The sequence below is a fragment of the Miscanthus floridulus genome, chromosome 18 (assembly GCF_019320115.1).
Source record: "Miscanthus floridulus cultivar M001 chromosome 18, ASM1932011v1, whole genome shotgun sequence".
Taxonomy (NCBI): domain Eukaryota; kingdom Viridiplantae; phylum Streptophyta; class Magnoliopsida; order Poales; family Poaceae; genus Miscanthus; species Miscanthus floridulus.
In genome coordinates, this window is record NC_089597.1 from 7943649 (window position 1) to 7968281 (window position 24633).

Below are 24633 nucleotides of genomic sequence, written 5' to 3' on the forward strand. Positions count from 1 at the left end.
GCCGTGAAATACTAGAATATTCGCTCCCACGAAGAGTCGAACCTAGGAGCTAAGATGCTACTAAGTCTCTTGTAACTACTAGGCTATAGGCTCTTTTGCATTGTTAATCTATTATTGAATTTGTAAGAATTAATAAGCTTAAGTGGGTACGGGAATCTCTATGGGGATTAATTTCCTGGTGGAGACGGGAACGAGGAAAAAATTATCCCTGATGATATTCGCGGGGACCGGGACGGAGAAATTATTCAAGATTGTGGGCCACATGGGCCGTGCCCCATCTATACAACCACCGCGCGGCATACTTAGCTGATCAACCGGCGGTGGTAGTGGTACGTACGAGGTCAGATCATCAGAAAGCAGCTAACTACAACAACAACCAACCAACCAACCTAGTCGCCTAGTGAGCCATGGCCGCCGCCGTAGCAGCAGGTAACGAAAGCGAGCTGCAGTCTGCTGCTGCTCTTCAGCCCGCACTCACCACCGCAGCCGCAGCCGCCGATGCCCGGCCAGTGGCTACACTAGATCCGCGGCTCTTGATGGCTGCTCGCCGCGGCGACAGCAAGGCGCTCAAGGACCTGCTCCAGCTCAACGATGACGACGGCAACGACGACCAACAAGGTGAAGACACACGGGCGGACGACGAGGGGAGCGGGACACCCACCACCGATTCTGCAGCGTCCACGACCACGTCCGTGGAAGCGGCACCATCGATATCACCGCTGGACCACATAGTGGATGTGGATCCACGGCGTCCTGACGCTGTTGCTGCGCATCTGCCGCCACCACCGCCGGTCCCGGTCCTCGATGAGGATGGGGTGACCACCGAGAAGGGCTCGCTGTTGGTCCACAGCGAAATAGTGGAACAAGTCGTCGTCGAGCCACCGGCACCGCCTCCTCATGATGATGTTGCGCCGCCGGCGCGGCAGCCACCAGCGGCAGCACCCGCAGGATCGTTCCCAGCAGCAGTCCCGGTCCTCGATGAGGATGGTGTGACCATGGAGGGAGACTCCCTGCTGCACGTGGTTGCGGCATGCGGCGACACGCAGGAGTTCCTTGACTGCGTTGATGTTATCGTCCGCAACAAGGAGAAGAAGAGCGGTGCTGGTGGCAAGCACCGAGCACTGGAAGCGCCTAACAACAAGGGCGACACGCCCCTGCACTGCGCTGCCCGTGCTGGGAACGTCAACATGATGTCTTGCCTCGTCGATCTGCTGATCGAAGCCACCGCCGACGACGAGGCGGCGGTGAAGAAGTTCCTGAGAAGGAAGAATAGGTGTGGGGAGACCGCGCTGCACCAGGCAGTCCGCGCCGCCAGCAAGGCCGCCATCGACAAATTACTTTCCGTGGATCCGGAGCTGGCGTACAGCAGTAGCCGGGCCCGGGAGGAGGATGCTGGTGCTGGTGCTGCTTGCTCCCCGTTCTTCCTGGCCGTTTCATTATGGGGTGAGCATGATGAAATGGATATCGCACGTCATCTCTTCGTTAAAACAAGGCGTAGCATCAGAAGCGAGCTATCCTACTACTGCTCCGGACCAGATGGACGGAACGTCTTGCACGCGGCTGTTTCACGTGCTAGCGTGAAAACAGTTGTTCTCCTCTCGCAGCTGCTGACGGGTGCTGCTGCTGCCAGCGCCAGCGTGGAAATGGAAACACCACCTGGTCTGCTGCTACTGTCGCAGCTGGCCAGCCAGAGGGACAAGGAGAACGGGAGCACACCTCTTCACTTGGCTGCATCCCTCGGTGGCTTGCCGTCGAGGCGCTACTGGCAGACACTCCCGCTTATGCCATCCCTCGTGCTGAATGCTAACGTGGCCATGGCATATCAGCCGGACAAGACAGGTCTGTACCCTATACACGTCGCTGCAGGGAGTGGCAGCCTCCTTGTCGTGGAGATGCTGCTGAAGAGGTGCCCGGACTGCGCCACCCTGCGGGATGCCAAGGGAAGGACGCTCCTCCACGTCGCTGCAGAGAAGGGTTGCTACTACGTGGTCAGATATGTGTGCCGCCAGAGCCAGAAGCAGAGGCAGAGCCGCCGTGCCCGTCCGGGTTCAGCTGCTGCAGAAGCTGCAAGGCTAGCAGGTCTCTTGTCCTCGATCCTGAATGCTCAGGACATGAACGGGGACACTCCACTGCACCGCGCTGTCCATGCTGCCCAGCTTCTAGTCGTCCAACGCCTTATTGGGAACCAGCAGGTGCGCTTGGATGTACCCAATAATGTGGGCATGAGGCCTATTGATGTTTCATGGACCACCCTGCCACTACCGGCCTATTACGCATGGGTAAATAATTTAATTATATCTGTTAATAGTAATGATTGTTAATTTAGCTCCTTATTACTCATCATTATTATCTGTCTTGCGACTCTGCCTTCTGATGCATGCATGGCCATTTATTTGTTTGTTTTGTTATTTTCTGTTTTGCAGGATCCAAGATTAAGGGTACGAATGTTACTGTTACTATCAGGAGCTCCCTATGGTGAAAATAATCGGGGCGACCTGTTCCGCAAAAAATGCGTCCTCTCCAACCAAGACGAGGAGAAGAAGATGTCCGAGAATCTAACAGCTGCAGCACAAGTTCTAGCCCTTTTCTCCGTTCTCATTACAACCGTGACATTTGCATCAGCTTTTACGTTGCCCGGAGGCAGCCGATCAGCCGGCGACGGCACTGGTGGTGGTGTCGCCGGCACACCGGTGCTTGGCGGGCCCCGGAGGAGCTACGCTTTTGATGCGTTTATCCTCGCCGACGCCCTGGCGTTTGGCTTCTCTCTCTGGGCTACCTCCCTCCTGCTGGGAGCCGGGGTGCCTGCTGGGAGCCTACAGGGACGCTTCCGACTCATTAATCTTGCATACGGCTTGATGTGGCATTCTGGAAGGAGCCTGCTGGCTGCGTTTGGCCTGGGGCTCTTCGTGGTCCTGCTTCCAGTTGCCCGCTCCATTGCAATTGCGGTCGCTGTCTTGATGATTGCTCTTGCAGCTCAGATCCTTAAGGAATCCAAAGGCTTTTCTCTGGGTAACATTATTCCTATGATTGGAATTGGCAGAAGTCGACAAGTGTCACCACGCGACCTTGTGTTAGGCTCGATTCTTTTTGTCTTCAGAAAGTTCTGGCCCTACGTACTAATCTTTGGCTTCCCAGCAATTCGAAGGTGGCCAAGGTTTACCTTAAGTCCTTATTAATTCCTTAATAAATATATATACATGCATGATGCATCTATCGAGATGTCCACGTTCATGTGTGTGTGTGTGGCAGTGTGTGTGTACGCGTGCGCGCTTGTCGTCTGAGTGTGTTAATAAGCAGTGTAATATACCAAGCTGTTGCTTCCTAGCTACTGTATATGATCATTTCGGTACTGATTCTATTGTTTATATATTATTATATCCCATGTCTCGGTGCGATGCACAAATTAAACTCAGTTTTCCTATTGTTATGATTATAAATGCCGCATATTAGCATCATTACGTACATAATGATGTGATAAATGTTAATACTATTCTATATAAATCTGGTCACATTTTAGGATAGTTTGACTTGGAACCAGCGTAGATCCCTTATATTTCAGGACGATTAAAGTAGTCGTGCAACCGTGATTGTGGGAAAACTGAAGTAACAAATGAAACAAGCATGGACCCGGAAGTGACAAGGCACAACTACAATATAAACGCAGCTGTCGCGCGCACTTTGAAACATCACAATGGGCTTCCAGATGTCAACGGGGAATTCCTCGTCGGGGAGTGCCTCCCCATCCCCGTCCCCGTGGGGAAGAAAATCCCCCATTCCCATCCCCGTCGGGGAATTAGTTCTCGTGGGGATCCCCGTGGGCCACAGGTATTTTATCGTCATCTACAAAGTTTACACTTTAAACTTTATTTAAGTAGCACATATATGTTCTATAGCATTTTTGCTTAATAAAAATTTGTTTAAAACCCTAAGTGATATAACGGGACTATGAAATGTAACTTTCATTTCGCGTTTCCGTTGATCGTTTCGAGTTACGGAATTTGATCTACACACTATATCACATGCATTAACACATAACCATGATGCTCATGTAGTGTTTTAGTAAACGATTTACGGGTACGGGTGTTACAGGAGCTAGGGTTACAACATTGCTTATATATCACAGGTATTGGGCCTTGCCAGTATATGGACCTTTGGAATCGGGTCCCCGCGGGAAGCGGGAACGGGGGCCTGCATACCATCCCCGCCCCGTGATCTCCGACGGGGATAACTTCAGCCCCGTTTAATCCCCCGTGGGGGTAGAATTCATACCATCCCCGTTCCCTAATGGGTGAATTCCCCACGGAGATTCGGGGAACAGGGCCCGTTGACATCTATAAATGGGCGCCTAGGACAAGCTCACTAAAGAATGTGGACTTCCGTGCTAGGCAAGATCTTTCCATCAAGGTACTTTCTGGCAGCAGCTCGCATATCCACGTATTCTGACTCCCTACGGAAACAACGACCTACCTGCTTCTTCCTCGGATCTATAGTCAAAACCTTCCGGTCAGGAGCATTTTCCACTATATGTACCAGGAACTCAAGCTATCCCTTGACCGAATTAAACCCGGTAAGAAGCACGTTCCTTAGATACTTGCATGAACTGCCGGGAAGCCTCTGTAAAGTTCCCCATCCTGGACCTTCGAAGAAATCAAGAAGATCAAACTGCATACAACAATACAACAGTATGTATAATCAGCATATTTGCAATGAAGCTATATATGATCCCTAATTCCTATGTAAAAAAAAATGCATTCCCACTTCTGAGCTGTCAGTCTGTCACCATAGGTTCTGTATAATTTTTTTGTCCATTCAGTCTTTGTAAATGATGGAAGTATTTCATAAATGATGAAATCTCCACTAATTAAATGGCAGACAAAATCTTCAACTTAATCAGAGAAAATTAGTGCTATATGTCCACTAATTTCACACTTTGTAATTGCTTCTCACCCTTTCTAGCGGAACCACATAGAAATGAGACATGTTTTTGCAACTGTAAGTACAAATCTTAGGTAACCAACTAACAACTGGTGACAAGTTTATTATAAGCATAATAATCTAAATAATATAAAGTACACCAGCAGTCCTTAAAAGGTTTCCATAGTGTCACATGTGTGCAAACTCTCAGAATGCAGATTTGGGTCCCTAAACTTGTCAAGTATGCCACCTCAGATCCAAATCTCCATAATTAGCATATACTATCTGCCTATGTGTTATGCCAGCATAGATCCTGACAAGTTGGGCCCCTGTAGCAGCATAGTTCCCAAAAAAAGAATTAAACTATGTAGCCCATGCTGTTGCATGCTAGGCATCTGAATAGTAATTAGTTGGATTCTTATATGGGGCAAAATATAATATAGATAGTACTACACAAAACAAAAGTATAATCTGTGGTGAATTTACATAGTGTTGTAATAAAGAAATAGGAAAAAGGAAATCGCAAGGTAAAGTTACCGAAAAAATACATTTACAAGGGATCACGTCTATCAACACAGAAGGGTACTTACATGCACCTCCAGTTCCTCGATGAAAGGGAAAGCTCTCAGGAAAGATGCCAATGAGAGAATATTAGGAGTGCTTCTAGTATCAATTAAGAGCAACAACCGTAAAATTTTGAGCTGAGAAAAAATGCAAATTTTGTCCAGCAATAAGGGCGTCTGAAAGAAAGAAAGAAAACGGTTAGACAAAAACAAACTTCAAGAGGTACTAATAACGACTCTTAAGACTAGCGATGTGTTGCAAGAACATACCTCTAAAGGTAGATAAGTATCCAGAGTGAAATTTTTTACACATGTAAGAATGTTTGGAAGCACACAGTGATGGCATAGTTAAGAGTGGCACCATTCAGATGAACTTGTGCTGTCTCTAGTTGCTTAACTTGACCAAGGTCAATAGTTACTCGCGCTCCATGGTATACAAAAGTCTTCAGATTTTCTGCTTGTAACTCTATTTTCGTCATATTTCAATCCACGATACGTAAGTACATTAAATGGTCCAATGGTTTTTTCACCGTTAGCTCATCTTTCATGCAACATGTACTTAAGCTCAACCACGTCAGAGTAGAGCAACCAGCTAACATATCTTCAAGATTCTTTCTAGATACAGAAAATAATTGCAGATCAAGCTTCTTCAGATTTTGGAAACCCATAAACTGGGAACCTGGTTTTAAGGATACACAACTAAGCTGAAGATGTTGTAACCGTGATATGCTTGCACTGTCAAAAAGTTCAAAGGGGAAGATATACATATCCTCCTTACCAATGAATTCAGCTGGCAGTAAATCCAATGCTAGATTCTTTGTTAGAGACGGTCACCGCAGGGCCGCCAACGCCGCCGTCGCTAATTTTGGGATGGCCGAACGCACAGCGACGGGAACGGCCGACGATGCCAAAAATGCCCCCACGCAGGGGCGAGGGCACATCCGAGGATCTCCATAGGTGGGCCAGTTGTACGCCGCAGTGGTCTGGACTGTGTTGCCCGCCCTCGACACGCTGAGCAAAGCCGCCATGGCTCCTTCCTATCGTCCCACCGCTCCGAGTCGGACTGGGTGGGGGGTGGGGGGATTTAACTTTTTAAGTCATATCGAATCGTCAGGCTACAAAACTACCGTTTTTACTCACGTGGACCCTGCTCCCTTCCTATACTCTCGCCCCTCCCTGCTGTTGCCCCATGCACGCCGCCGCCGCCGGCACTCGGCGAACCGCTTCAACACCGCCTGGACTACTACGCCATGGCGAGCAGCATCGACATGGGAACCGCCACCGCATTCCGCCGTTCACCATGGCGTGCGCGGCTGGCATCGAGGAAGCCCTTGACGCAGCCCTCGTCACCGTCCCCTGTTGGGAGCGCGCGGTGCTCGGGACTCTCCGGCATGCCCGCGAACGAGCAGCACCTGCAACGAGGAGGCGGTGGTGGGCATGTGCGCGCGTGCGACCGTGGCTTCTGTGGCGGCGGCACGGTTTCAATCGCTGGACCTAGCCTGGGACCTGGAGTGCGGGCCCGCGCTCGACCGCGGACATGGCGGACACGGAGGATGCCGCGCCGCCGCATCGACCACCGCAATGAACTCGAGATCCCGCCGAGCTTCGTCCCCTAGGAGACGGAGGCAGACGCGAAGAGGGGAGGAACGCGAGGGGATGCTACGAGGAACGATGGCGTCGAGGCGACGACGGCTGCCGTCGGCCTGGCCTGCGACACGACGCGCAGGAGGTGCGTGTGCGCGGGGCCTCCGATTCTGTACCTGGTCGGGTCCGGGGGCACGACGGGCACCGCCGCGAGTCCCGCGCGCTGGCCATGCCGGAAGCTCCCGCAGTGGTCGAGGCCATCGTCGTGCTAGGAGAGGCGGCCACGAACTGTGATGGCGAACAGCGCGCTGCGGGCAGGGGGGAGAGGAAGAGGCACGGCGATGAGGAATAGCCACCCGCTTTGGCCCACTTCCTGCTGCCGCCGTTGGCAGGCCTGCCGTCCATCACGGGGCGGCGAGCCGACGACACGTCGGGCACGAGCCGTGGGACAGCAGCCAGGCGTCGATGCATGGGGCGTGGAACCCGCGCTCGCACCGTGGCAGCACGCCAAGACCAGCATGGTGGTCACGCACCGGGGCGCCTCCACGATCTCGGCTACGCGAGCGCACCTTCCGCAACGGCCTCATCGCGCTCTACCTCACACGGCGAGCGCGCGCGCGTGGTGGCCCTGTTCGACGCGTTCCTGGCCGGCGACGGCCTGGACGTGGTTTCCTAGATGGCCATGGTGACCGAGCACGCAAGGCTGGGCCTCGCCCGTGACTCTGTTCTTCGCGATGCTGGAGCTAGACGGCCGCGGCGGCTCTGTCGATACGGTGGCCGCCGCCGTGGGGGTCGCGGCCTGCACGAGGCGAGGAGCCTCGTGCTAGCCCGGGAGGTGCACGGCACGTCGCTGCGGTAGGCGTCGCGCTTGATGCCATGGTGTGGAATGCGCTCGATGCTGTGGCGGTGGTTCCGGAGGATGCCGGTGGCAACATCAGCGGCAGGGAGCAGACTGTGGTGGTGCTGGTTGGGCCCCCTAGGGAGGAGGAAGAGAGCACTAATGCTGACTTCGATCTGTGCTGGCGCAAGGGTTGCCGTGTCACATGAGTAAAAGTGTCATTTTTTTTTTTTTGTATCTGCTTTCTTTCTTCACTGACAAAATTATAGTGGCAACTGTTATGATGTTATCTGAGGAGGTGTCAATCATTATAATGGTAAAAAGTTAAATCTCCCAGGGATGGGGTGGGGGTGGATTTATGGGGAAATTTAAATTTTAGGTCGCCGTGTTCGGTTCCGGTGCGCTTTGGAAATTTTTAATATTTTTATTTAATTTCTTTTTTAAACGATAATGATAAGCCACGGTCATCCGTACGTAACTCCCGTGCCCGGACGTGGCTTCGTAGGAGCGGGCCCCAACTCACCATCTCTCTCAGAAACACAAAAACGAATCCCCACTCGCTCATCCTTATCCGCCCGGCGCTCGACGCAACAGCATGGCCGCTCATTCGTTCACGCCCATTCGCCCACCGCGTGCTCGTCGGTTGTCGCGCCGTGCCCCATCGCCGGGCGTGCAGTATGCCCGTCCCAGACACCTATGTGGCTTGCTCCCTCGCCGTCCGTCTGTCCATCTCCCATCGTCGCCGCGCACGCCGCTGACCCCGCCATGGCGCTAGGGCGCATATGTCGTGGTGCCTCAGGTCTTCCCCGGCCGAGCCAAGGGCACCCACGAGTGCGGGCGGTGCTAGTGGCGCTCGCGTGCCACGGCTCGTCGCCGGCTCCGACCCCGACGGTCGTAATCGACCGGCCCGACCTTTCTCTCCCCTTTGTTGCATATGTATGTTTCAAATGTTTCAGGCGTTTAAGATGTATGTTGTAAAAAGTAAATCAAGGGATGTTGCAAGTGTTTTCAGAGGTATGTTGCAATCATTTGTTCAAAAAATTTCATCTTCTTACAGACATATGTTGCAATCATTTTTTATCTGGATGTTGCATATGTTGCAAAAGTATGTTTTAATGTTTCAGTTGTTTTAATCTTATGTTGCAGCAAGTGGTTTCATGTTGTAAGCGTTTTATTTTGGATCTTTCATGTGTGTAAGGAAAATGGACCCTAGGCCCATTTACTTTGGATTTTGGTGTTTGATGACCAACACAACCAAATTAGACTAATAAATTTGCAAGTAATTGTTTTGTAGTTCAATAGGGTGCAAGACGTGACTTGGACAAAGGCGACGTGATGATCCGATGATCAACACCACAAGCAAGACCCTAGGAGCACAAGAGAAGACCCAAGATATCAAGCAAAGTTCAAGCACGAAGATAGGAACCAAGCCGGACGCAAGATCATAAAGAAACGAGCTCACAGAGGTGACCGGACGCTGGACCGGACGTTGGTAGCACAGTGACCGGACGCCCCGATCAAGAGGCTCGGCAGCAGCAGCGACTGGTGACTGGACGCCCCGATCAAGAGGCTCGGCAGCAGCAGCGACCGAACGCTGAACAGGCAAATCGACAGGATGCAGGACAACAGAGTCCGCTCAAGTACAGAGAGGTTCCAGAGCAGCGAAATTGCGACCGGACGCGTCCGGTGGCATGTGACCGGACGCTGGCAGCGTCCGATCAGTTCATCGCGGCTCCAACGGTCGGATGACCGGACGCGTCCGGTCAGGACGTAATCAACGTCCGGACAGTAGTAGAAAAGCGGGATTTCGCCCCCAACGGCTACTTTCTCAGTGGAGCTTATAAATACAACCCCCAACTGGCCAAATAAAGTGTGTGGAGCTGAGGAAACATACCAAGGGTGTTGATACACCATTTTAGTGATCTCCACTTGCATAGTGCTTAGTAATTCATTAGGTGATTAGCGTAGGTGCTTTACGAAGTGCTTAGGTTGATTAGACCATCGCTTATGCGCTTGCTCTAGGTTTAGGCCTAGTGTTTAGTGAGGTTTGCATACCTCTTACCACTCGGTGCTTGCGCGCACTATTGTTGTACATCGAAGGGGCTTGTAGTCTTGTAAGATCACACCAACCGTGTTTGTGGTGTGGCCGCCACCGTGTACCGGAGGGAACAAGGCCCGCGGCGTTTCGGCCGGAAGCTTGATAGTGAAGACGGCGGGGAGCATCTGAGAGAGGCATGCCGGAAGGCACGTCGGAGACCCACTTGCGCGTGGTGAAGGCCCAAGGCTATCCACGGAGTTACCTGACCGGGAGCTTGGCCCTTACGAGGGATTCTTTGCGAGGGGCTCCAACGAGGACTAGGGGGAAGCTTGCGCGCTTCTCGATACCTCGGTAAAAATACCAGAGTCATCGACGGGAGTTTGCATATCTCTACCTTGCTCTTTAGCTTCCGGATTTACATTGAATGTATTACTTCTTTTGCGGTAGAGATAGCAACACACTAGCAAAACCGTAGTTGCACAGTTAGATAGTTTATCTTTTGCATAGGTTTTGCTAAGGGTAGAAAAAGAGGCCATAGCTAAGAAGTAGAATTTTAAGTTGCCTAATTCACCCCCTCCTCTTAGGCGTCACGGTCCCCTACAAGTGGTATTAGAGCCGGTTGACTCAATTTGGACCTTTGGCTTAACCGCTGTTGAGCCGACGCTATTTAGAGTGGTTGGGATGGATACATCTAGGCCTCCGCACTTTGACGACACTAACTTCCCCTATTATAAAGCTAGAATGGCTTGCTACCTTGAGGCGATTGATTTGGGAGTTTGGAGAGTCACTCGTGACAGGATGAAACCCATTAAGAATCCCGATAAACCCACGAAGAGTGAAGAAAAGGACATTCATTTCAATGCTAGATCTAAAAATTATTTGTTTGAATCATTTCGTATGGATATGTTTAACCAAGTGTTCACTTTAAATACGGCACATGAAATTTGGTTAAAACTTCAAGAGCTCCATGACGGCACGTCGAATGTCCGTGAGCAAAAATATTGTCTAGCTAAACAAAATTATGATTCCTTTACAATGAATGATGATGAGCTTGTTCGTGATATGTATTCTCGTTTGAATCTAATTATCAATGAGCTCTATTCAATAGGACTAACAAAGCTAGATGATGCGGACATCATGAGGAAGATCATCTCTGTGCTACCATAAAAGAAATATGCAAGCATCATCACCATCCTTCACAATATGGAAGACTTGAGCACCATGACCCCGGGCATAGTCATTGGCAAGATAGTGGCATTTGAAATATCATGTAAGATGGGTCAAGAAGAAGCCTCTTCATCAAGCAAAGACAAAGCTCTCACATGTAGCGAGAAAAAGAAGATGAAGGGTAAGCAAGTTGAGACAAGCTCAAGCTCAAGCTCTTCAAGTGAAGATGAAGAAGAAGATGAGGATGATGATGATGATGATGATGATAAAGATTCAAGTGATGATGATCAATCTTCCTCCTCCACCTCCGACCTTGATGAAGAATCAATCAAACTTATCAACAAGGCGGAGAAGATGATCCAAAGGCTCAATGTCAAGGGTGTGCCCATCCAAATTTAAGATATCATCTTCACCAATCAAAGAAATGAGCAAAGAAAGAGAGGATGATATGGATGCGGCGAGTTGGAGCACTTTGTGGAAGTTTATCCAAACAAGCCCACACCCAAGACAAAGAAGAAGGCGTGCAAGAACCAAGCCCTCACATCAATAAAGGTCATGGGATGATTCTTCAAGTGAAAAAGAACACCATTACAAGAGGCGAGGGCGTAAGCACTCATCATCAAGCTCTTCTCGTATGTGCCTTATGGCATGAGGTAACGAAAGCTCATCCTCTAGTGAGAGTGATAGTGATAAAGAAATGCCTTCTTATGAAGAAATTGTGCAACAAAACCTTAATTATGCTAAAGTTTGGACTAGTCAACAAAAGAAGATCGAAAAATTAAAAAAAAAGCTAGATAGTTCACAAGAAGCATACAAAACTTTGCTTGAACAATATAAAAACTTTGCTAATCTCAATGTTGAACTATCCACTAAAATTGAGCAACTTGAGGCTAGTGCAACAACAAATGCATGCACAATCAATGATGAGCAACTTGTAAAGAAAAATGAAAAATTAAAAGAAAAGTTAGCTAGCTCACAAGATGCTTATAAAAGTTTGCTTACTAAAATATAAATCATATGCAAACATTGTGATGAGCTAACTAATAAAGTTGGTAATCTTGAAGCCGTTAGTACAAACCCCACCAAGGCATCTAAAAAGAAAAGTTCTATCTTTAACATGCCTAAAAGGGATGCCTCTACTTCTTGTAATGATTTATGTTTAGACTCATCTTTGTGCAACTAAGTTTGTGTTGAGAAAGTTGTTGTAGATACATGCACACAAGAGGTTGCAAAGGAGAATGAGCAACTCAAGCAAGAAGTAGCTCGCCTCACCAAGGACTTGACACAAGTAAAAGGCAAGGCGAAGTAAGCCCAACTTCATCAAGATAACACCGTTAAGGGAGTGAAGAAACTTGATGAAGGACAAACTATGGTTTGCTACTTATGCCACAAGAAAGGCCACAAGTCCTATGAGTGTAAGGTGAAGAATGGGGGAGGGGCAAAGAAGAAAGAGAAAAAACAAACAAGCAAGCTCTCCAACACCTACACCAACAAGGTGGACAAGAAGACCTCCACACCTTATCTCTTGAAGAAGAAGAAAATGACAAGGTGGTGGCCATCAAGGTGAACAAGCAAGTCAACAATGGGATCAAACGCTTTTGGGTGCCAAAGGAAATCATTTCCAATATGAAGAGCACCAAGAAGGTTTGGATCCCAAAAGAGAAGTGAGAAGTCCAATGGACATCGGGGAATTTGGAGACTTGGCAAAGTATGGGTGCATTTCATGGGGTGCATCATGATGGATAAGATTATTGCCAAGTGGGTTAGTGAATACTATGGACCCAAATTACCCTTCCCATGTTAGGTAACTAGATGTTATTAGTATCAATTTGCATTTCTTACAAGTGGTATTTCTTACAAATTAGTATCTTTAAGCAAGTAGTTACTTTTAATACCTATGTTTGCATTTGCATGCTTATATCTTTTGTCATGTATACACTAGGTAGATCTTATGGTAGGCTTGCTCGGTTTCATTCTTAACCTTTGAAGCAAACCTACATGGTTTAAAATTATTTAGGAGCACGGCACATAGCTTGTCTTTCGATTGTTCATTTAATATGTGCCAAAGTCCAAATTATAGATAATTTCTCCCGAATATCACCTTCGAAAATAACTCTCACATTCATGTGATGTCATCTTTCAAGTGGTATTTTTTATTCTAAAATCAATGTAAATGTTTCCTACAAGTAATCCATACTTGTGTGCACAAATTTAGGGGGAGGTTACTCTACAAGTTGGATGCTTTGAGACTAACACCTTCTCAAGCTTATCATGTGTGCAGTAGTCTCATTGCAAGAAAAATGAAGTCTCCGGAGTTAAGCATCAATACTTCAAATATCCACCACCAATTGCAAGTGGTAGAAATCAAGTTGATTTCCACATGTGGTATTTCTAAACCGATATCATCATGTTGATTTCATTTTGATATTTATATACTTTCTCCATGCATTATATAGAATAAATTTCCTTGAGCAAAAATTTACCAATTATGCATGTGCTTTGCCTTCTACCATATGTATGCATATATTTAGGGAGAGCTTAATCTATATAATATAAGAGTCAAAGTTTGTGACCCACTCCACTCCACATACAAAGGATCACAAAGTTTGACCCTCCCTTGTACTACTAATGTCTTCCTTTTCGGTGTTTGATTCTAAAGGAGGAGAATTTAGAGGACCAAAAGCAAGCATTAATTTATAGGACCAAAAGCTAGATCGTAATAATTTACAAGTGGCAATAGTCTACAAGTGGTGTCTACAAGTGGTAATGGTCTGAGAAAGGGAGGATAGTGGATTATGGATTGCCTATATAATGGGGAAAATTTGTAGGAATCAAGGCTTAAATCCATAATGCCATATGGGGACATTTGTAAGGACAAGATAAGTTTTTATGTGATATCTTTTAATCCTACAAGTAGTATCTTTTAGCATCATATAACCTTACCCCTTGCATTGCATCCTAGCAAATAGATAGTGTTTAAAATTTCAAAGTCTCATTATTTGCTTGCTTTGGTCGTGTTTTCATCAATCACGAAAAATGGGGAGATTGTAAGGAAAATGGACCTAGGCCCATTTACTTTGGATTTTGGTGTTTGGTGACTGTAAGGAAAATGGACCCTTAGCCCATTTACTTTGGATTTTGGTGTTTGATGATCAACACAACCAAATTGGACTAATGAAGTTGCAAGTGATTGTTTTATAGTTCAATAGGATGCAAGACGTGACTTGGACGAAGGCGACGTGATGATCCGATGATCAACACCATAAGCAAGACCCTAGAAGCACAAGAGAAGACGCAAGATATTAAGCAAAGTCCAAGCACGAAGATAGGAACCAACAAGATCGTGAAGAAACAAGCTCACAGAGGTGACCGGAGGCTGGTAGCACAGTGACCAGACGCTCCAATCAAGAGGCTCGACAGAAGCAGCGACCGGACGCTAAACAACAAGATCGACCGGACGTAGGACAACAGCGTCTGATCGAGTACAGAAAGGTTCCAGAGCAGCGAAATTGCGACCGGGCGCGTCCGGTGGCATGTGACTGGACGCTGGCAGCGTCCGATCAGTTGATCGCGGCTCTAACGGTCGGGATGACCGGACGCGTCCGATCAGGACGACCTGAGCGTTCGGTCAGTAGCTGAAAAGCGGGATTTCGTCCCCAACGGCTACTTTCTCAGTGTTGCTTATAAATACACCCCCACCGGCCAAATGAATCGTGTGGAGCTAAGGAAACATATCAAGGGTGTTGATACACCATTTTAGTGATCTCCACTTACATAGTGCTTAGTGATTCATTAGGTGATTAGCGTAGGTGCTTTGTGAAGTGCTTAGGTTGATTAGACCACGGCTTATGCGCTTGCTCTAGGTTTAGGCCTAATGTTTAGTGAGGTTTGCATACCTCTTACCACTAAGTGCTTGCGCGCACCATTGTTGTACATCGGAGGGGCTTGTTGTCTTGCGAGATCACACCAACCACGTTTATGGTGTGGCCGCCACCGTGTACCGGAGGGAACAAGGCCCGCGGCGTTTTGGCCAGAAGCTTGATAGTGAAGATGGCGGGGAGCATCCAGGAGAGGCTTGCCGAAAGGCACGTCGGAGACCCACTTGCACGTGGAGAAGGCCGGAGGCTATCCACGGAGTTACCCGACCGGGAGCTTGGCCCTTGCGAGGGATTCCTTGCGAGGGGCTCCAACGAGGACTAGGGAGAAGCTTGCGCGCTTCTCGATACCTCGGTAAAAATACTAGAGTCGTCGATGGGAGTTTTCATATCTCTACCTTGCTCTTTAGCTTCCGCATTTACATTGAATGTATTACTTCTTTTGCGGTAGAGATAGCAACACACTAGCAAAACCGTAGTTGCACAGTTAGATAGTTTATCTTTTGCATAGGTTTTGCTAAGGATAGAAAAAGAGGCCATAGCTAAGAAGTAGAATTTTAAGTTGCCTAATTCAACCCTCCTCTTAGGCGTCACGGTCCCCTACACATATGTATGTTTCACGTGTTTCAGACGTTTAAGATGTATGTTGTAAAAAGTAAATCAAGGGATGTTGCAAGTGTTTTCAGAGGTATGTTGCAATCATTTGTTCAAAATGTTTCATCTGTTTCCAGACGTATGTTGTAATCATTTTTATCTGGATGTTGCATATGTTGCAAAAGTATGTTTTAATATTTCAGTTGTTTTAATTTTATGTTGTAGCAAGCGGTTTCATGTTGTAAGCGTTTTATTTTGGATCTTTCATGTGCTTCACACACGTGTTGTAAGAGCATATTCCAAATGTTTCATCTGTTTTCAGTCTTATGTTGCATTCAAGTTGCAAGCGTTTTATGTTGTTCGGCGGGGGGCGAGCCGGGGGCTGGCGGACGGGGCACGCAGCGCGCTGGTGGGCTGACGGACGAGGGCGCTGGGGCCGGTGAATGGGAGGTGCTGCAAGTCCAGGCGCGCTGGGGGCATGCTCGTCCTCAGCCACTCATCTCGGCTCGCATGTGTCGCCCGCGCGGAGAGTCAGAGAGAGAGGAGAGGGTCAGGGGAAGGAGCGGCGAGCGCAGAGATGAGGGCAGAGCGTACTTGTGGGCAGGGCGAAGGCGAACGGGGGCGGGTTGCCCGAGCGTCCGGACGTTTGGGCGCTAGCCATGCCCATTCAAATATCATCCAACTCCATCTAATTGCTGCAAGTGATGGGACTTTCAAAGCATGGTTGGAGCCGGGAAGTTAATTTTTTGAATTTTAAGGGGGGCAGCAGTGTTAAATTTTCAAAATTTATTTGAAATTTATTTGAAAATCTACTCGGCCCCCTGTTTCGAAGCCACCTTTCTTCTTTATTTATAACATGTAGCTTGTATATATGCATAAGCAACAGCAAACTCAACAACAGCTGGGCCTAAATGACCTTGCAGGCTAGCTGATTTCACACAAATTCACATGGACATCAGCCACCATCTTCATGCATCGTCACAAGAAGATAATTGGATGGAGTAGCAGTCTAGCAGACCACCAGTTAAGAGTTTTTTTACCGGTGTGCCATTATAAAAGTTTGTAATGACCTATAAGTTGCTAAAAAGTTCGAGCGTTCATAAGTGCCTCTGGTCGAAACTTTTTGCCGCGCCACACCATTCGGTCCAGTTTTACATCTAACACTGTCAAACTGTAGTAGAAAAAGGCTAAAATGCCCTACCCTCGCTGACCAAATGCCATCTAATGGAAGCAGCTGTGATGTGCAAAGTTTAACAGAGGTTTTCGGGAAGATTCACAAGACACGTGATATAATGATATGATAAGATAGAAAGGAGGGCTAAACTGCAAAGAGACCTTCTGCCGATTGTGCACGCGTGCAGGAGAGGGGATGCTCCGACCCAGTAGGCTCGCCTCCGGCGGCCGGCGGTGCTCCGGCGTCCAGAGCACACTCGACGCGGAACTCGGCGGTGAGGGAGCTCCTGGCGCGCTCGGCCTCGGCGTCCCAGGCACGGAGGTCCGACTCCAACTTGCGGCGGTGTCCCCGAGGTGGAGCTGCGCACCAGGGCGCGGCGGTGATTGGTGAGTAGCATGTCCACGGTGACCTCCGGCGTCACCTCCCCCGCGCCCCACAGGCTGCCAGACCACTCCCCCTCCCGCTCTCGCCCCCGCCGCTGCCTTCTTCTCAGGGCGGCTGCTCTCCTAGGTTGGCTCCGTCCGCTCCTCTCCCAGGCTAGCTCCGTCCTGCTCCTCCCCAAGGCTATCGTCCTCAGCCACGGACACTAGACGCCTCGAGCGCGTCGGGTTGCTCTCACCGCCGGCTACTCCTCTCCTGCCGGCTGCAACTTCCCCCGTCCTCGTGTCATGTGGCGTTCGCGCGCACGAGCTCTGCCTCATCTCGCGTTGCTCTCGCCGGACCGGCTGTGCCGCTGAGGCAGACGGGTCGCTAATAGCTTGAGGAGAAAGGAAGGAGTTGGGGTCGCTGGACGGCTTGGCCCCACCAGACAGAGAAAGAAAGGTGTTGGGGTCGCTCTAACAGCTTAGCCCCGCTAGAAAGAGAGAGAAAAGCAAGAGGATAGAGTTACGAGAGAATTGTATTTTGGACATCTTTACTTGCTAAGCCCGCATGTTAGGGCTGTCATCTGTCAAACGGTGAAAACGCGAAAAAAAGTTTTTTTGACTGCACGAACTTTTTAATGACGTGTAGGTCACTAGGGCAGTTTCAATGAAAAAAACTAGTAATTTCTATAACATAGAATACCGCACTAAAAAAAATACTGTTTTCAATCCATGTTTCTATAAGTAATAATTATTTTTTCTTTCTCTCTCCCAACTCTATCTTCTTCCTCCAATGGGAGTGCGGCACGAGCCCCCTAGAAACTGGTGGTTTCTCCCCAATGGCGATTTCATGGTTTCTTGGTGCATTGGGTCAAGAGAAGACCTGATTTCTTCATGAGGAAACCATTTCTAAGATTTTTTTCTCTCTTTCTTTATTAATTACGTTGCCATATCAGCGTTTTACCTACGTGGCAAGTCATTTAACGAGGATAGAAACCATCATCAATACATCCTTGGGACTGCCCTTATGTAAACTTTTATAATGGCACACAGCTAACAGACTCACCAATTAAGCTCAGCTTGCTCGCTCGTTATTGTGTTCATTCGTCAGACTTCATACTACTACTTGCTTGCATTGGACCTGGACTACAAGTGTATATATGAGCAGCGCTACAAGTTGTACGAGGCAGCTAGCTGGTGATCCACATCCACATAGACTCCTTGGTCCTTGCATCAACCGTACCGCAGATGACTTGAGCTGCTAGTTGCCGCCGCCGGGGACGTCGTAGGCGCACTGCTGCACGGTGACCTGGTCGATGGGCAGCGTGTCGGTCGGGAACGGGCAGGCGCCGTCGTGCGCGCCCTGGAGCGGCTCGCACGGCGCGGGGCTGACGTTAACCGACACGCCCTCGACGTCGGCGCACGTCCAGGGGTACTTCCTGGACTTGGACAGCTCGGCGGTGACGTTGGCGACGCAGATGCCCCGGAACGGCGCGCCCTGGATGCCCTCGAGCCGCGCCGCCTCCTTGTACACCCCCGTGGCCACCACGTCCTGGTAGCTGATGTTGTCCACCACGGGGATGGCGTTGGGGTCGTACTTGTCGTCCGGGTGGGACTTGTAGTTGCCCGTCATCCAGAACACCCACTTCATGGTGGTGAGCGTCATCCGCCGCACGAACACGTCCTTCACGTACGCGCCACGGCCCACGGCGGTCTTGATGCGCACGCCGGACTCGGAGTTGATCGCCGTGATGTCCTCCGCGCGCACGTCCTGGATGCCGCCCGACATCTCGCTGCCCAGCGCGATCACCGCGCTCGTCGGGGACACGCACGTCAGGCCGACGGATCACGATGTGCTGGCTCGGCATCCCGTACGAGATGCCGTACTCGTCCCAACCGCTCTTGATCGCCACGCAGTCGTCGCCGGACACGATGTAGCAGTCCTCGATCCGGACGTGCGAGCAAGAGTCTGCATCGATTCGTACCATGTCAGGCCATGTCCATGTGTGTGACAGGCATCATCAATTTCTGTTTAGTTTTGCTTTCTACTTCTACTATAATTTCTAACTGAATCAGCAGCTTCTGCATCCTTCAATGAAGGAGCATATACCATACCAGGGTTGATGCCGTCAGTGTTGGGCGAGTTCGTCGGCGCCAGGATGGTGATGCCTTGCACCACGATGTTGCTGCGTTATAACAGTTTTATAGGAGTGAGTGAGCAATGATGTCAGAAGTCAGCACATAAGCATGCTGTCCAAATCATTTCTGACTTCAGGTGCTTGTACAAAGTTTACTAGTTAGTTCCTGACAGACGAGATGAAAGCCTTCTCACACAAGCAAATCACCAACCTGCTGTAGACCGGATGGATGTTCCACGCCGGCGAGTTGAGCAGCGTCAGGTTGGAGATGTAGATGGTGTCCGAGTGCATCAGCTCGATCAGGTACCCGCGCGTGTACTTCAGCTGGTTCTTGTGGAATTTCGACCACCACATCGCACCCTGTCCATCGATTGTGCCGTTGTTACCTGAAACATGAAATCGCATCGTTTGGACATCACAGCCACAGTCAAGTCAGATATGTTGTGCTACATCGATTGTGTCTTGATATGGAAAAAAGGAACACATTTTTTAGCATGAAGGATGAGGAAAGCATTTCCATATGCTCTTTTAGTTATCCAGTGCTTAGGTCAGGCTCTGAACATTTATTTCTTCAGACAAACCGAATTCTGAATATGAACACCTTTCAGCCTGAACACTGAACATCTTTCAGGATCTAGTTTAGTCATTGTCTGTCGTCTGGTGAATGGTGACAACTTTGACAACGTTTTTTGGGATGAGGGGTCAGGAAAGCATATGCAGGTTTAGCTATCCGATGCTCCAGTTAGGCTCTGAATATTTGTTTCTTATTATGAGAAAAAAGAAACTGAAGATATGAACAACATCTTTCATTCAGTCTGAACACTGAACATTTCTGACCACTCACCAGTAATGACTACATCGGTCAGGTTTGATCCACCGATGAGGCTAGCGAATCTTCCTCCAATTTTATCCCTCCCTCTTCCATACGAAGGCAGGGGATCAATGATCGGCCATTCGTTTATGTCCTGCACCACCAAACTTGCTTTGTTATCAAAATGTAGAACTGAAAAAACAAAATATCTGAATACGCGTGTACTATTATGTATTGAATCATTAAATCAAGATTTTTTTTCTTCTGATACTAGCATCAAGAATAACGGTTAGTCAGTGCTGTAGAAAGTAGTATATACAGTATATACAAGTAAGTAAATCAAGATGTTCTCATTCATTTCTAGAATTGTTTGTTGTCTGGTGACAACTTTGTGCAACTAGCAAATGATGTGCCCAGGACACCGCAGCATATCTAAACTGATAAAAAAAATTGAAATATTTGAGATGACCAAATCGTTTTAGCCAGGCACCACATGTACCAATATTGAAATATTTGGCACATCGGTTTTGTCATATCCGGTCAGTTATCAGTCATAATCAAAACCGAATTCGTAGTCGGACCTGGGAGGCGAGGATGACGGCGTCGCTGTGGAGGAAGAGGGTGAAGTGGCTGGTGAGGTTGAATGGCCCCGTGAGCCACTTCCCGGCGGGCACGTACAGCATGGCGCCGCCGCCGTCCTCGCCGGAGTACTGCGACAGGTGGTCCACCGCGGAGCGGAACGCCGCGGTGTTGGAGGTGGTGCCGTCGCCGACGCCGCCGAAGTCCGCGAGCGACGCCGTGTGCGCCCGGCAGGCCGGCGCTAGGTACATGCTCTGCCCGGTGCCGTGCGCCGGGGAGGGCGCGTGGTGGCGCCCCGACACCGCCGCCGACGCGGCGAGGACGAGGAGGCATAGCGAGCGCAGAATCTGTTCCAGGAAACAGGAGGCCGTCAGTGTGTGTGCTTCAGAAATTGTCTGCTACATACATACATGAGCTGATCTGGATTGCTGGACTGGGTAGAATTCGATTTGGGGGAAAAAAACATTGATCTTTTGATTGAAAATTCTCGGAAAATATGTGCAAAATCTTTTTGGGGAAACGAGAAGTAGAGCGAAAATCTTTGGTTGTGCATGCGAAAGTAGCAGCATATCTTGTTGGCAGGCAATCCGAGAGAGATTGCTGCAGTGCAGTGCAGTACCTAACCTAACCCACATTTGTGAGGCAAAAAGACGGCACTTTTCAGTGCGCCATTTCAGCACCTCCATGTGCAACTTGCGACCGACGAGGACACATAATGACCGGAAGAAGAAGAACGCAGAACTAAAAAGGCGTGAAAGAGCGGAACAGAGAGGATGCTCCGCACTTGCAACTTTCAACAGCTGGGAGATGGGATTTGCAGGACATGAGGAGTAATGAAGAGCAGAACCGTGCAGCTAACGCAGGAAGAAGAAGAAACGCGCACGCGGCCGCCGCGACTTCGCTGCAATGAATGAATGCGATGTGATAGCAGAGGAGAGGACGGAGGCGGTGAGTTCGTACATGGAGGAGCGGCGGCGCGTTGAGGTCGAGCGTTCGCAGCGCCATTGCTGCCGTTGCTGTGCTGCTCTGCTGGTGCTGGTAACCGCAGTAGGCTTGGAGTGACTCACTCACTCGTGAGATCACGGGATGATGGAGTGGATTGGATGGTAGTGGCAGGACGAGCGGCAGCCAATTTATAGGAGTCCTTGCTGCACTATTCAGCACTAGCTCCTTCATTAATAGAGGAAGCTTTTTTTCTTTCCTTGTTTATTGAGATGTCGTTCATTAATATAATCTTTTTTTCCTACTCTTTGAGATCTCCTTTATTAATTAATATAAGCTGGTGGTTTATGCAGTCCACAACTACATTTTCCTTTTCTTTTTTGTACCACTATCAAGTGCCTCCTTTTCTTAAGCCTACACTTTTTTTACCACTATGAAAAGAAAATAAATTTAGAAGTGTCTTTGTGAGTGCTATTAACGTAGGTAACGTTGTTTTAAATCATAGACTACGGCATTTAGCGATCTGCCTCAAAACAACTAGTCGCTGATTAAATTAGGCAATAGTAGCTAAATTGTATATAGGAACGAGTAGTTAGATCTTTCTGAAACAGCTATATCCAAAGATAGAGATAGTTATAGCGGAAGCTCTAAAACCATGGTAGGTAATAAAGTATTTCTACTATCTATCTTTTGCTGACCAGCTATTTCAGTTGCCTCAATCGCTTTTCACCGGTCCGGCCTACTTACATCTTAGTAGTGCAGATGCATGTCATTCTCAGCTACGGAAGAAGTATGTACAGTCTTAATTACTTTCACTTAGTTGCTTGCTTGTTTATAAGAAAAAAGGTTAATTGCTTGTGTTTCATATCGGCTTAGTGCTACGGAAGACGTGTTTAGAATCTTTAGCTTCAGTTAATTGCCTTTTGTTCAGTAGTATTGGCTTATTATTATAGCTGCTCACCCGTGTATTGATATGAGCGGCCCTGTTCTCTTACTGAATACTACTAGCATTAGTAGGCTATGAGCTCTGAATCACTGACACTGCCAGTCACGGGGCATATCCTATCATCAATTAGCAACTTTAGCTTAGCATGGTGACTGACTGGCTGATGAACGTCGTGCTGAGTCTGAAATTTCTGTGAGATTGATTTCTGAGATTATTAATCTCTCAACACACTTTCCGTTGATTGACACTATTCAGTCTTCTCTCAGTCGCCCATTAGTGAATGGATGAATAGTTAATCAGTAGTATAGTATGTAGTATATTATTTGGTAAAGTTCTGCTTCGTCGGCTGGTGTTTGTACCAGCTTTCACGTGAAGTAGACACACATTCCCTGCTTGCTGCTTGGCCATCCATCCATCCCGTGTGCTGTGTGCATTGCATTGTGGTCAGAATCAGAGGGAAAAAACAGAGGGAGGGAGGGAGGGTCGTCACGGGTCGTCGCAGGTCGCCGTGCGTGCATCTATCTCCAACTCCGATGAGGATTATTGCTTGTCGATCGTCGTTGGTTCCAATTCCAAATCCAAATAGCACGGTACTACTAGTGAATCATAATCCCAATCCATGGAGCCATCAGCCATGGATCACGGGCTGGAGGGAGGTTAGCTAGTGGCCTAGCTAGTGCTCTGATAACATGCGTGGCGTGCTGCTGCATTATTGCATTGGCATTGGCAGCCCCACTGAAGAAGATGCTTTCGGCCTTCACATTACGCAATGCATTATCCCCACCCCACGCCTAGCTCACAAGCTGCGGCTGAAGCGTGCCTGCGTGCGTCCATCCTCTACTCTATGTACGTGTTCTTGGATTATCTGTCTATCTGAGCTTCGATCTACTCCCACCGCCCTAAAAAGGGCTTGCGGCTGAGAAGAGGTGGCCTAGCTATTTGGTGAGCCCTGTTTAGATCCTTCAACTAATAATAATCAGCCTTACTTAACTTGCTTGGAAAAGCCAATTAAATTAACTTTTTGTTGGATGGATACTTATTTTAAGCTATGAGTTGGACTATTATTAGCTGGGTTTGGGGTGCTGGAATCCACTGGTGCTAATATTAGTTACAAAGAGCAACTCCATATATATCCTATAATTGCATCTCCTATAAGTTACTTTAGAAGAGTACGAGATAGGAGAGTACTGCCGCAGTAGATCACTTAAAACTTATCTCTTATATTTTTTTAGAGTCAGGGGAGAGAGAGGGCAATTGTCTCCTTTGTTTAGAAGAGATTATGCTTTTTTAGAGATGTCTTAAAATTTGTAGGTATAGGAGATGAGATAGGGGATTTGCCGTAACATCTTCATCTCCTAGACTACTACTTTTTAGCTATATTTTTTTTATGAAGTCACCCGACGGGGCGGGAGTCCCCCACCTGTATTGAAATTTGGCCCTTATGGCCTAATGTCAAAGATACTTTTTAGTTATATGAGATTGGATAGGATATATGGTGGATATACTCTAATAACTAGTGACCTAGGATCCTAATTCCTATTATTTTTAGAACTCACCCAACTGCTCGGCCGCTTAGAGTGGGCAAGACAGTATGCCCAATCGAGCTTTAACCAGCCCTTGACGAAATATATACTCCCTTCAACTTCAGATAATATAGATTGTTTTAGATTTGTGCGCGTAATAAGTAACAAGTAAAAGGACAAAATGCGCGTAATAAGCATAGGTTGATTGTTTTAGATGGTTTTAAGAGAGAGAGAAAAAAACACTCACCTGCGAGGGGTCATGACGGGCCCCCGGGTATTGTGCTTAAGAAGAAGGTCTTCCTACACGGACCGAGAAAATCCTCGAACCCCCGCCTCATCATACACAGGGAGACGTTACCCGTGAGAAGGACCGATCTCTTTACCTGTGCTTTGACTTGGGGCGAGCGAGAGGATTTTTTACCTTTAACCTGAAATCCGCTCCCATGAAAGTTTAAACTCAGGACCTAAGGGTACCGTCGGAACTGCTTAACCAGTCTAGCACCTTTTGGCTTTTAAGAGAAAAAAAAGAAAAGAAAAGAGGATCCAATGGAATTAGTAGGATGAATTACTGATGCGCGTGCGTGC

The 24633-nt window shown here is 48.3% G+C and overlaps 1 protein-coding gene and 2 pseudogenes across 1 annotated transcript; 1 reads left to right on the forward strand and 2 right to left on the reverse strand.

The window, feature by feature from the left end:
* Nucleotides 1-263: 263 nt before the first annotated feature.
* On the forward strand, nucleotides 264-3365 carry LOC136522130 (protein ACCELERATED CELL DEATH 6-like). Its single transcript, XM_066515917.1, has 2 exons — nucleotides 264-2279; nucleotides 2424-3365. The coding sequence occupies exons 1-2, from the start codon at nucleotides 408-410 to the stop codon at nucleotides 3174-3176; spliced, it is 2625 nt and encodes an 874-aa protein (XP_066372014.1). The 5' UTR covers nucleotides 264-407; the 3' UTR covers nucleotides 3177-3365.
* Nucleotides 3366-4359: 994 nt separating this feature from the next.
* LOC136523229 (uncharacterized) lies at nucleotides 4360-6505 on the reverse strand (annotated as a pseudogene).
* An 11673-nt stretch (nucleotides 6506-18178) lies between these two features.
* Nucleotides 18179-21736, reverse strand: LOC136520578 (probable polygalacturonase; annotated as a pseudogene).
* Between the last annotated feature and the right edge of the window lie 2897 nt (nucleotides 21737-24633).

Coding starts and splice junctions, on each gene's coding strand:
- LOC136522130 (XM_066515917.1), top strand. CDS start 408: ATGGCCGCCGCCGTAGCAGCAGGTAACGAAAGCGAGCTGCAGTCTGCT. Junction 2,280..2,423: donor TACCGGCCTATTACGCATGG/GTAAATAATTTA, acceptor TCTGTTTTGCAG/GATCCAAGATTAAGGGTACG.